At 38.5% G+C, this 14,263-nt stretch overlaps 1 protein-coding gene across 1 annotated transcript in view; it reads left to right on the top strand.

Moving 5' to 3' along the window:
• LOC100523114 (suppressor of SWI4 1 homolog) overlaps positions 1–13,747 on the top strand; it is a 69,551-nt gene extending 55,804 nt beyond the window's left edge. Inside the window, 1 exon segment of the mRNA XM_021083173.1 lies at positions 5,166–13,747. Coding sequence (XP_020938832.1) covers positions 5,166–5,288 — 123 coding nt within the window. The 3' untranslated portion in view covers positions 5,289–13,747.

Below are 14,263 nucleotides of genomic sequence, written 5' to 3'. Positions count from 1 at the left end.
AAATTGCATCATTTTCCCTGCGGGGCTTTTTGGACGTTCTGATGTTCAGTGTGCTACCCCTTCCACGGCACCGGAAGGCCTGCAGCTTCTAGTTGCTTAGATCTAGTTCATGATCATCAGGCTTGCGTTATGTCCCTTTCTTACTGCATGGAGATTTACAAGCAGAAGGTAAGGTCAGCCAAAATCATGCATATCAATTAAAAAGTTACGGATGAGGTTGGGCTGCTTCCTTTTTACAAAGGAACGAAGTACACTTTGAGCAGAGGAAAGAAAGTTGAAAGGCGGCTTGTGTTTCTTGTCACTCATCTCTGTTGAGCAAAGTTATGTAATTATTTAAATACAGATTTTACAAAGCACATGCATGTCAAATATGCAAATTTCGTTCATTGGAAGCTTCACAAAATCCTGTTAGTCTGATGTAAATACAGCGCTGTGAACGATTGCCAACATAGATAATGAAAGAGTATTTTTCTATAGAACCATGTATTCAAGTGGTCATTTAATAAATATTCCTCTTTATACTACTATCACACGTTGGTGGTAATCTGTATTGCTTTGCCAAGTCTTTTGATAATGTCATATCTCTAATTTGAAAGGCTTTTTATTCAAAGCAATGGAAAACTTGTTAAAAATAAAGCAATTATTTAAAAAAATGCCACATTAAAGTACACTAAAAACTATGGGTATTCAGTTGTTTTCATAATTGTTATTCTTTCAGAAAATATTTTAAGAAGTGAGAGAATGTGGTAAGGACTTCAATGGGTAAACAATCTGACTGGACATTGTCCCTGACCTCAAGACCCTTTTAATGTAGAAATAGGAAGTGTGATGGGTGTTAATAACCATAAAACAAGGAAACAGAAGAATGAATGCCCTCCACAGCCTCTAATCTTCTTCCTTCTGTTCTCAGGTCACTTCACTCTGTTCTGCACACAACATCTAGAAATATCTCAAAGCAAACATGATAATGTCTCACCCTATTGGGACCTGTCAGTGGCTTCCCACTGCCTTCTGCATAAAATCCAAATGTCTGACAGAACCTTCAACACCCTGTGTAATCGGGCCTCTGATTGCTTTTTCGACCTCATTTCTGGCCATTTTTTCTCTCATTCTTTCCTCTTCAGCTCTGTTTGGTTCTTGCTCCATAAGTACACCAACCACAGTCTTGCCTCAGCCTTTAAAACATTTTCCTTGGGTTTCCCCATGGCAACATCCTCAGTTAATTCGTCTACATGTATTACCCTTGGAAGGGCATTGTGCAACCCACACAGCATCCCATTGTCTCATACCTCATGCTTTTCTTCACCCCAAATTAATGAAGTAAGTTTAAAAGGAACACCTAGCAGAAAAGAAGTTATGAAAGAGAGTAGAGGAAAAGGTTTATGTGGGATTGGTTAGTGCTACCACTTTGAAAGGATTAGTCGCATTGGTATAATGGGATGGATGAGGGTATCTGAATTCCAATTGTTTTCTTGGCTCTAGAGATTGGAGCTCCTTCACCTAGTGATAAATGCTTTCTAGAGAACAGGGTGTAAAATATTAAGGCCCTGTATAATGACCCAGTTGTAAGAAATATTTTACACACTTGTGTGTGTATACACGTGTGTGTGTGTGTATATATAGAGAGAGACACATAATTTCTCAGTCTGTTCAGTGAATCCTACTACTTCAGTGGTATTGAATAGAAATGATATGTATATATTTTCTCATAAAATCATTATTCATTGAATAAGTACTTGGTGAGTACCCACTGTGGCATCTAAAATACTGGTAAGCTATTGTATCGTAAGTTTATATGAGTAGGGGTGAGCTCAAATAAAATGCACTGAGTGCTTGCACTTGCTTTGAGTTTGGGGCCCATTCCTTTTTTTTTTTTTTTGCTTTTTAGGGCCGCACCTGTGGCATATGGAGGCTCCCAGGCTAGGAGTCTCATCGGAGCTGTTGCTGCTGGCCTATGCTGTAGTCACAGCAACCTCAGATCTGAGCCTCATTTATGACTACACCACAGCTCATGGCAACACTGGATCCTTAACTCACTGAACAAGGCCAGGGATCAAACCTGTGTTCTCATGGATACTAGTCAGATTCCTGTCCCCTGAGCCATGATGGCAACTCCAGGGCTCATTCTTTTAACATTATAGCCATTATTCGTGTGTCACTGTAAGCAATTACTATTGGTTTTGCACAAGTCAGAGAAGGTAAAATCCTTAAAAAACAAAAGAAAGGAAACAGGTTCATGGAGACCCATTACTGCTTTACAAGAGGGAGTAAAGTAATTTAAGCATTTGGGAGATGATATTAAAAATGGCGATAAAGATGGTGGCAGTGGTGATGATAATTAACACATGGTAAGTATTTGCTATGTTCTATGTACTTTTAAACACAAATTATTAATTCCAAATAATTGTGTGATGGAGATATCATTATGATCCCCATTTTACTTAGGAGAAACAGAGAAGCACAGAGAAGTTAAATAACTTGACCGAAATTGCACAGCTAATGATGGACAGAGATAGGACTGGGGTTAAGGAAATCTTTCTCAAGATTCCAGAAATTATGGCAGGGAGATGTGTTCTGGATTATCAAAATGATAATGCATTTATGAAGTTCAGTGAACTTGAGATATATTGCATACATTTTGATAGAAATATTTACCCATTACTGTGTTATATATTCCCCAGAATCTAACTAGGAGAACTCTGAATTATGAGTATGGCCGGTTTTATAGAGAATTACAGTGATGAGGAGAAAGGCGGACTGTGGAGAAATGTTTGGCCAATCTGTGTGTCATTTCAAGTTCCCATGAATTTTTGAACTCTGAGGAAAAAAATTCTTTGAACCAGCTGATTTTGAGTGAGCCATTCTTTGGGAGCAGATCCTGAGAGATAGTGTCCATCATTCTTGGAGACAGAGGGACTGATGCCATTTGACAGATTCCTGGCGTGTTCCGAATCCTCATGCCTGTCAAGATGTGGAAAGACATCAAAGTAGTGTTCAAATATTCAAACCTGGACCTGGGGGAGACTCTGAGTCTCACAATATGAAAAGAAATAAATTGCGTCAAGTGTTTACCACTCGAATACTCCCTCTAAATTGGCATGTCAGGTACCCAGCAGAGGGTGGATCCTTCATGTCCATTTCCAGTAATAGGAAGGAAGGAGCAATTCAGATATGCAGCACTTGAAACCACAGAAAGGAGGAGATGGATGCTGCCCAGATTGGTGTCAAGACAAAAAGATAGCAAGGCAGTGCCAGCAAAATGATCGTATTTTTGTGAATTTGTCCAGCTTCCACTTTCCCTACTACACATGCTTTCAACCTGAAGGTACAGCAGGTATTTCACAAAATAAGAGTAAAAAGCGTTGACAGTGATTCCCAAGCCATTTGCCAGTATGCAGTCCTCTTAATGATCTTATTTTTTAAAAGTATTGTTGCATTTTCGCCTTGTGAATGATCCAGATACCACAAAGGCATGCAGACTAAACACAGTGTATCCATAAACTGCTGTTTCCAGTCATACTCTTCAAAGTATCCATATAGTTGCAGTTTTGAGTTTATCTTTGCAGGTTTTTTTCTACATTTTGCATTTCTATGAAAATGCCTATCCACGTAGAATGGCAGTTTTGTGAGCACTGATTTTTTTTTTTTGAACTTAACAAATGTGTCTTAGATATCTTTCCATGTCATTCTTTTAAAAGGCAAATGGATAAATATGAAGCAGTTTCTTTAACCAATTACATGTTCATGAATATTTAATTTTGTTTTTAATTTTTTGTTGTTCATGCTTTTGTTCTTGAATGCAATGCTATAGAAACTTCAGGCTATGTTTGGGGAGCTGGTTTCAAACTCACACTCTTGCCATAAGCAACGATAAAAATACACAAAGTGTGAGACAGTTCTGTTCAGGCATTGGACCACAGACAGTACAAGACAGGGATCCGTGGGAGATGGTCTCTACCTGTTCTTAGACTTGAAGCCTGAGAGCTCCTTCCAGAATGTTGTGTAGTGGGCTATATCCCAGAAGAGTAAGGAGGTCCTGCTAAACTGACAAATTTTAGGCTGCTAAAACAACTGCAGTTTGGCAAGAAGGGACATTCACAGGAAGAAGCTGTGCATGGAAGCAGGGCCAGGTGTCTGATGGGTTCCCAGAGGGTCACTGACCAGGTGCTGGGCTCGTTGACACAGGGCACATCTCCAAGAGGCCTGGCAGAGGGTGGCTGCTGAGGAGTAAGCACTGATGTTTGTGGTCCAGAAGTGCTGAGAGTTCCACCCCAGTCAGATGTCTGTGGTCCAGAAGTGCTGGGGACCATGAGGGTTCCACCCCAGTCACCATGGTGCGGCCTTGCTGACTCAGCACCGCAGACATCAGTTAAGACCCCAGAAAGGACACACCTTATCACTAAAAGATTGAACTACTCAGTAAGTCCAAGAATAAAGACAAAATAGACCAGCACAGGTAAAACATAAAACCAAGACCATCTGCCAGCAATTTTGTTCTGACAGGAAGATCAAAAGTCAACATCTTCTAGAGGAAAATAGCGTAATCCCGACTCCCTATGATGTATCATCCACAGTTTTCAGCATAAAAATGTTATTTTTCAAGCCCTGTAAAGAAGTTTCATGTATTATCAAAAAAAAATATATATATATGTTCAATGTAAATAGGCCCTGAAATGACTCAAGCTATTGTAGTTATCAGACTTAAAATTTAAAACAAGTGTGATAAATATGTTCAAAGACTTGCAAAAACAGATTAGGCAATAAGTGAATAGATTGGAAATTTTAGCTAAGAAATGGAAAGTGTGAAAAAGAACAAGTTAGCACTGCGTTAAAAGTAAATCAATGAAATCACCCAACCTGGAGCATGGAGCGGAGAAATTTTTGGAAAACAAATGGCACGGTCTCATGTTATCTAGCATACGTGTCCTTGGACTGAGACCAGAGAAGGGGGAGGGGGCAGAAAAAAATGACCTAGTGCTCTCAAAGTTATTCTCCCAGATTTGTTGAAAATATTAAGCCTCAGAGCCACAAGTATCAGAAAAATCCCAAGCAGGATAAATATAAAGTAGAGAAAAATCACACATAGATGAAATATATAATAAAACACTTAAAAATATTCAATTTGTCCAAATATTTTAATATTTTACTTTTTCTTCTACTTTCAGCGGAACTATGAATCCATCCTTGATTCTGCTCATTTCTCAGAGGTACCTGTGGGAAATAATTCACTCTGTGTAAGGAGAAAATATACTTCTGTAAAATACAATTTTTTAAGTCTTGCGTCATGAGTTCTGTGTAATTCCAAGTCTATTAGGGTTTTTCTTTCCTGGAAGCTTAAGACAAAAATCTGATGTTAGGAATATCTGGCTATTAACTGAAAGGCATGCCTTGTGAATAAAAAATACTGCCGACAATGAACTATATAAATCCAGCAGTTTTAAATGAGTGCCCCAAAACTAACTGATAAAAATGTTAAAACAACTTTAGTTTTTCAAATGTAATTATTTTTGCATGCTAAAATGGACCGGTAGCCACATTATTTTGCAGTTGCTGTGATTTAATTATGGGAAATTGTTCAGTCATTGGCACATCAAACATTATGCATCCCATAATCTCTTATTCCATTAGATAGTTGCCCATGGAAAATAACCATTTTAAGTATGGTATCTATGTTTTTACTCTCTTTACTTCATTTTGGTTGATTTCCCGAGACACCAAATTCAGTGTAATAATTCTTTCTTTAGCTTAGTGTAATTTACTCTTTAACCTATACATTGTTCTTTTACTACACATTACTCTATTTTACATTTATGGAAATCTTTATTGATTCCTCTGTAAAAATCTACCTATTCTGGTTAATACTATTTGGTTTTTTGATTTTGTTTTCTACTCCTTATTTTATGTCTTTAGTTATTTTAAACAGAGTTTTAAATAGTGTCGTTCAGGGTACTCTATTATTTCAAGTACTTTTCCTGCATGTTTGCATTATTTACTGTCGCTTATGAAAGATCATTTATTCCTGCACGTTTGCAATTATTTTCTCTGGTGCTCAGAGCTGCTGAAGGAATTATCTTTCTGGGAGGCCCATGGGCCTTTAGCAAGGAAAGAGTTTCTATAGGAACAGCTTCCTGGTTCAATCAGATCAATAGATGTTTTGACAGTTTGATACCAGTTTTGTCAATGTCTCAGCAATATGCTCTCATTTCCTGGTGTGAATTTGTCCCTCACACCGATATGTCTTTTTACCTGAGGTCTAGAAAAAGCAAAGCTTTGGAAGAGGACTGACATGCTATTATTTTAAAGGGAGTATAATTAGAGAAAGTGTGGTGTGGGGCGAGGGAAGGGAAGCAGGGAAGGACAGAGTCACTGTGAAGATGTTCTGTCTCTCTGGTCACTGCCAAGTGTGACCTTGGCTTCATCCTTGGGTCAGGCCTCTGAGCAGCCTTATGAGTCACCTATCAGTAGCATCCCAGTAAGTGTCTAGGGCAGAGCAAGGAGGGAGAGAGTTTGTTACAAAGGAGAAAGGACTTGTCCGTTGGATCCACTGGGTTCTGTCTCCCCTTGGTTAAAAAGTTCAGCCCATGCAAGTGAACTTGCCTGCACTTTGAAGTTACATAGGCACGAGTGCCCAGAAGGATTGTACAGAATTCTGTTCCTCATGTTTAACAAGGAAGACCAGGGATGCAGGCAGGAACTGTCAGAGCAAGTGCCTGTGCCCGATGGAGCACAGGGAGGCCAAACACAGTGAAACGCTGGTGTTTGGAATAGAGAAGGGTTTACTGCAGGCCATGTAAAGAGATGGGTAGCTTGTGCATCTCCCCACCCCCTAACAAAAGCCTGAACTCCCTAAATGAAACCGTAAAGCATTTTTAAAAGCCAGGTGAGGGAAGGGGTATGTCCGATAAGAGATCAGCTCTCTCACAGTTCTTGGACTGACTGATGGTGAGGTAACAGGGAGGTGTCACTGGTTGGGAGTGGTGGTGGTTAATGTTATCCTTAGGCTCCCGAAGGCCTGGGGGCTACTTTTTCCTTACCATCAAGTAATTAACATCTTCCATTTTCAGGGGGTGGGGGGTGATGGTTTTACATTTGTGAAATAACTCAGGGAATGTGCTCCAACTGCAGTTATCTAGGTACTTCAGAGAAGAGCTAAATCGAGGATATGGGGGAAGGGCATGTCTCCTGAAGGCTCAGTTCCAGAACCTGGCAGCACACAGGAGAGGTGTTATGTGGCCAGGAGGTGAGGCTCAGTTAGGTTCTGTCCTGGTGGTCAGGAGCTACCAGGGGTGTAAATACCTTGAGCATTTTCACTCTAAGATCCTCTTGATAGCCTGGATTCTGGACCTTAGGAAGAATACAAATCATCATACAGATGGTTTGATCAAAAGGCAAGTGTGTGATTCTGGGGATGATGTAATACAATCTAGCATATTGTAGTTTCATTTTCCTGAGGGTACATTTTTTCCCCCCTTTTCTCTTGATAACTTCATATCAGTTCCTCAGTGCATGCATGGTGGATAGACATATGTCTAGTTCTTTTATTTTCATGAAATAGTAGTTTTTTATATTCTAGGTCTTATGCTACATGTCTGCATTCCCTGGTCTCCTGTCTCATCTCAGGCACAGGTACATTTGGCAGGCTATTGTAGCAATCCAGGCGAAAGATACTCATATGTACGTATGTACATAAAACTTTACTACTTCACAGGGAAATCAGCTAAGAGATGTGAAATAAGATAGGTTGATCTTATAAAAAAAATATGAAATACTATGTAGAGCTTATTTTTATATTGGTATTTATTAATTCATGAAGGTTCAAAGTCATTTTTTAACCTTCTTCAATTCCAGTGACAATGGCTTAGTGCATGATTTTAAGCATTAAATCACCCAGTTTCTAATTGGATGATGTCACTTAGACTTTAAAAGTAACCATTATGGGTGCTTAAAAAAAAATAAACTGAAGGAGAATACATAGAGAATCTAGACAATATTTTTTTAAGAACGATTTTTATCATGCTTTTCATATTTAAAAGTTTTGCAGTGTTTCCTTCTTGTGGGTCTCATTGCAGATACATCTGCTTCTGTTTTGTGTCGGAATTGGAACGCTTCCCACAACTATGTAAATCGTACAGCTTCCAACATTGTGGACTGAAAAAGTATAATTTCGCTTTCTCATTAGCGTAGGTACAAGTACATTTGATAAGTTTTTAAAGTGAGAATCAGCTAAATTAATATTAAAATATTTAAAATAGTGTAGTTGGTGGGGAAATATGACAGACATTTTAGTAGTTATTTCTTTTGACTATATTATGGCAGAGAATATAGCTGGGAAGTAGCTCAAAAAGACAGGAAAGTGATCATTTGTCATAAAGCTAAGGTTAAAAACAAAGCAGAAGTAGATTGATTGACCTTCAAGTAAGAGCAATAAAGTGATTTCCTCGATAATTACCTGTTGATGTCCCTCACATTAGGATTGGTTCCATATGCCTTGCAGTTCATCAAAATTCTTTATATATTTTTTTCTCCTTATTTAACCTGAGGGATGGCTTTGCAAAGTTGCCTCAGGGAGCAGTTCTTCCCTTGGTAGGTAGTCTGGGGTGAATAAGCAATTACAATTAATAAATACCAGATTACTGTGCTCTCCTGAGACAGCTGCCTTTCTGAGATGCAGGGATGGATAGCTTTGGGCAATAAAGGACTTAAAAGTCTATGGACACCAATTAAAAAATTAGAAAAAAAAATCTGACTGGAGAATCATGACAAGAAGACGTGTTGAAATGGAAATGCAAACCTAAATTAAAAACCTTGAAAGATTAATTGAAGGCAACAAAATCTTGTTTGGCTTAGTCCATATGGTTCGGGTTTTCTCACTTGGAAAGACGTTTCCAAGTTGAGATGAAGCTTTCCTATTTCACCCCTTCTTACTCACCCCTTCTTACTTCTCTTGCCAACGTCTCACAGAATCTTTCAGCATGAAGTTCTTTGTTTAATCCCATGAGAGCGGGGGGAAAATCAGTTTGTTCTTATGATTTAGTTGGCAAGACTTGAACATTTGCTCAGTAGCTTTTAATTTAAAAAGGAGAAAGAGACACAGAGAGAGAAACAACTAACCAGGAATATTCGACCTAAAAGAGTTCATATAGCATTCTACGAGAAGAAAGAGATAATCTTTATGGAATTGTACTTATGGACAAGAATTTTGCCCCTTACACAGAGCAAAAATTAGCACTCTCAAGTGGGCTGCGTTGAACCAGCAAATCTCACTTTTATCCTAAACAGATACCTGTACAAATGACTTTTCAACAGCATGACTCTGCTTAACACTCCTGAACTGTATGCTCTAAAATGATCAAGATAGTGTTATATGGTAGATGTAATTTGCCACAGTTAAAAGTTAAAACAAAATAAAATAAAAAACCCTGTTACACACTTGTGGTGCAGTTTTTGAGGGTCAGGAATGCAGATACAACTTCGCCGAGTGTTTCTGACTCTGGGTCTCTCGTGGGTTTGCAGTCAAGCTCTAAGCTCAGGGCTGCTGAGGCTTGACCTGGGCTGGGGGACCCATTTTCAAAATGACTCACTCAGGTGGCTCTTTATGGGAGACCTCAGTTCGGAGGCTTGACCTGGGCTGGGGGACCCATTTTCAAAATGACTCACTCAGGTGGCTCTTTATGGGAGACCTCAGTTTCTTGCTGACTCTTGGTAGAGGGTCTTGGTTTCTCACTGCTTGACCTTGTTACATGGCCAGGAACTGTCTCCCTTCAGAGCAAGGGATCAAGAGTGAGGCAGAAGCTGCAGGGTCTATGTAACCTCATCTCAGGAATGCTGTACTATCACTTTTGCTGTATTCTCTTGTTCTAACAGACCAAACCTAAGGTAGGCTGAGGCCAGATGCCATAGGGGTGAGACTATCAGGGGATACTCATCTGGCAGGCTGGCTATGACCTAGTACAAAACTGACTTTTGTTTCTTTTTGTTATGATGTAGATATTGTATTGGACTAACTTACCTATCAAAATATTTCTAGAAATTAAAAAAAACCTCAAAAAATAAAAGATGTTTGAGGCTATTAGAAGACAAGGAGGCCAGGATTTGAGAGGCCAGAATACCTGAAAGAAAGGAAATACTTTTGTGCTGAGACCTGGCTTTACCTGCTTTCTCTCCTCACTGAATTTGCTGATTTGTGGCTTGAGCAGAGAGGACAAGTGAGGAGTGGTGCCCGTTTTCCTGGACTGGGGAGAAGAAAATTGTAGTCCAGGGGTACATACTCAACCAAGAGCCAGCACATGTCCAGGGTTATAGCTGTTAGCATTGGAGGATGTTCTCCCGAGTGTCAGAGTGATACTTTGTTATCAGGACATAACTTTTCTCTTTACCTAACTTACTTCTTTCTCTCTGGCATGAATATGGTTTGGATGCATTTTTGTATCAGACTAGAAATTATGAGAATTAATTTTGTAATTAGAAGGAAAAAGCACATACATTTAACAAGCAGGTCAAACACTGAATAATACTTCTACTATTTTTTGGTTGAGTTGGCCCATTCTGTGTGCTAACCTTGGAGACTTCATAAGGGGAGGAAGGATGCATGCAAGGTTAAGGTAGGTCTAGTCCAAGTACTATCTTTGTTTATGTAAACAAACAAAGATGTTGGCTTATTTGTCAAGGCAACAACAATGTATGGGTTTTCTCCAGATTTTGGAAGTATATTTGATACGTCATTTTTCATGGTCTACATGTTGATGTAGAATTCAGTTTGGAGGACCCTGGTGACACTTTGGAAGATTGCTGGCTGTATTTATATAGTCACACACTCAAATATGCATATGATAATATGTATACATACAATGAATATACATAAAGTAATTATATAGCAAATACATATATAATTTTATATGCATGCTTGTTTATTTAATGTGCTTATTATGGGCAGGCACTGCCAGCCCTTTACAGACATCTCATCATATAGTTGCTAGAAACATGCTTGTGAAATAAATATATCAGTCAAAGTCAGACTTAACTGCTATAACACATAGGAAAAAAACAAAGAATTTTCTCTCTCTCTAACACCAGTTCTGGGTGAGTGGTCCATCTCTGCAAGTGTGTTTTCACTCTATGTGGCCACGCAGGGACCTAATTCCTCACATTTTTTCCTCCTGTTCCTTAAATGATTGTCCACATTTACATAGAAGGGTAGATGTTTTAAAATTAAGGTTTTAGCTAGCTCAAAGGAAAGGTACAAACTGCAGAAAGAACCTGGAAGAAGAATACTTACAGTTTTAAAGACCTAGGTCCAGACATGGCACTTATCACTTTTACTCACATCTAGGTGGGGAGAATATAGTAAAATGGTAACATCTGAGTGCTGTGGGGTCTGGGCATGTAGTTTGTGGAAAACCAGCAGTCTTTTTTATGATAGGTATAGTAGGGATGCTAGTTGTATCCCAAAATATTATTCCCTTTTACTACGGTTAAAAAAAATCCTTATTTTTTGACTGTAAGTCCATCCAGCATGGATTCTTTCCAACCTCCCTTGCAGCTAGGTACAGCCACAAATGTAATTCTGGTCAGTGAGACATAAGTTCTTGTGCCTTTATCTGCTTTTTTTTTTAGAGTCAACATCTGTGTACTCTTTACCTCTCCATCCTTATTCCTTCCTTCCTCCTGGTCCCTTCAAGAAGATGTTGTTTTCCTGGAGTAGGAGCTAGAATAGAGCAACAAGACAGAAGGATTCTGGTCCCTTGATACTGTTAATCACCACGTCAGTCATGGTCTGCTTGCTCAGAGTTTAATATGAAAGAAAGTAAACTTAAGTTTAATGTAAGTCAGTCTTGCTTAAGCCCTCGTTACTTTCTGCATTTCTATCCCAAGCAGCTGGACATAATCCTACCTGTTATAATTGGTATTATCCTTATTCTAATGACACCTGTATTCCCAGAGAGGTAAATAATCTTTATTTAGGACACAAACCCAAGGCAGTCTTGCTCCAAGTTCAGTGTTTTCCCTGCACCATAATTACGCCAACACAAATGAAACCAACTCACAGTCTCTTTTAGTGACAGTGGGAATGTACATAGGACGTTTGAGGAGAGAATTTTAGCAAGTTGTTAAGCCAGATATATGTGCATGGAATCAGCTTTTTACATCAGTGTGTCAAAACAGTGCTTTTTTCGTGTCCTTATTAGGGAGCCTCATTCAAGCAGTTCTTGCAAAAGCTCTGGAATTCTGAGCCTCAAAGGAAGAGATGAAGAAAAAAGTTAAATTTGTTGAGCTAAAGGAAACATCAGGTAAAAAGCAAACAGAAACATCATCAGATCAGAGAATAAACAGTGTTATTTACTCTCATGTTTGTTTTGAATGCCTTAGAATGGAAGGATACAAATTGAATCTCCTCTCTATTTTCCTTTGTTGACAACAGATGTTGGGAAATCAAGTTTTTACCAGGAGTTAGGTTAGCTGATCCTTCCAAATGATTGACATCCTTGAGTGGCAGGTAACTGATTGAAGTAGAGGTGATCTAGTCTTTTGATCTTGAAGCTGTCATATTTATAATACTATGGAGTTTGCTTTGATTACAAGTTGCTGACCAGACCTGTTTTTTTCTTTTTTCCCATAAGAACTAAGATTATGCAATAAATGTGGAAAAATGAAAGTATAAGCTTCAATAAAGGGCTTTTTTCCTAATAATGACATCATTATTCTTAGTGCATTCTGAAATGCACATTAGCCATGCAGTTACTGATTAAGCCATCATGTTGGGTTATAAAATACTCTTTTATAAAATAGAAAGATAATATGGCAAGGATTCACTTTGGCAATGTAGAAGGATGAAGAGATGAGTTCTAGACCTAGCTATGTGACTAACTCACAGGGTGACCCTGGAGAAGGAAATAACTTGAACTTTCTGAATCTCATTTTCCTCATCTATAGAACAAGAGCTAAACAACCTCTAAGGGGTCTTTCAGCTGTAAAATTAGAAGAAGAAAAGTCTGGGATTCTGTTATCTCAATTTTAATATAAACTCTTTATTGTGCTAATTTCTGGGAGCAGGAATAACTACCAATAGAACTTTTATCAGTATTGTACATATGGAGTCATTTTTGTTGGTAGGAACACGATTTGATAACCTCGTTTTTTTTCAATTTCTGTAATGCTAAAAACTATGTAGTAATAAACACAGTGGATGATCACAGTATCTGCTAAGAGTTTTCTGCCCTTTTTCAGAAATTGAAGAAAATTATGTGCCTGTACCTTGACTGGCATATCTGTGTTAACAGTAAGAATAATTAGTCCTCAGATTTTTAAATGGATTATGTTTTAAGCATGCATTTTAAAAACATTCCTCCATGGTAGTTATGTTATGAATGGTTGCTATTATTTTAGTAACTAACCCTTGTTGAGATGGGAGTGAAATAGTAAATAACATTGTCATATGATAAGCATCTTACAGTTTCTAAGGATGAAGTCTTATTTTGAGACTCCTCCTCTTTCTGATTATGCAAAGATGAAGAATAGCAATACCCTCAAAACCTTCCAGGACTCACTCTGTAACATAGAAACTAGTATGATGTATCTTAGTTTATTAATCATTATCAATCATTATAGCTAATTTACATAGAGAGTACAGTGTATGGAAAATTACTTGAATTTATTTTAACCCAAACAATTGTCTCCACCACCATTTGTATTTTATTTGTTTTAGGTCTCTCTATTTTATTTTATTTTTTTGCTTTTTAGGGCCACACATGTGGCATATGGAAGTTCCCAGGCTAAGGGTCGAATCAGAGCTGCAGCTGCTGTCCTACACCACAGCCACAGCAGTACCAGATCTCAGCTGCGTCTGCTCACAGCAAAACCAGATCCTTAACCCATTGAGCAAGGTGAGGGATGGAACCCACGTCCTCATGGGTACTAGTCGGGTTCCTTACTCCTGACCCACTTTGGGAACTCCTCTTTATTTTTTTCTTTCTTATAACCTTACTCATACAGTTGAACTCTCCCTTTAACTCATGTGCTTCACTCCCCTCCTTATCTCCCAGACATAAACCCCATCCTAAAAGTGTTATGAATTACTCAACACCTACATGCAATATAGGCACTATAATTTTTTTCATTACGATGCATCCTTCTCATTATTCTTTTTCAGTGAGTATAATCTAGGGATGCTGTGCTTCATAGGTTATCCCCCATAACAAAGAATAAGTAGGGCTAAAACACTCCCCAATTCTGCTGAAATTGAGAAGCCCCGATTAGCCAAACTCAG

This window comes from Sus scrofa, chromosome 2, assembly GCF_000003025.6.
Source record: "Sus scrofa isolate TJ Tabasco breed Duroc chromosome 2, Sscrofa11.1, whole genome shotgun sequence".
NCBI classification, from domain to species: domain Eukaryota; kingdom Metazoa; phylum Chordata; class Mammalia; order Artiodactyla; family Suidae; genus Sus; species Sus scrofa.
This window is presented reverse-complemented; position numbering and strand designations above follow the sequence as displayed.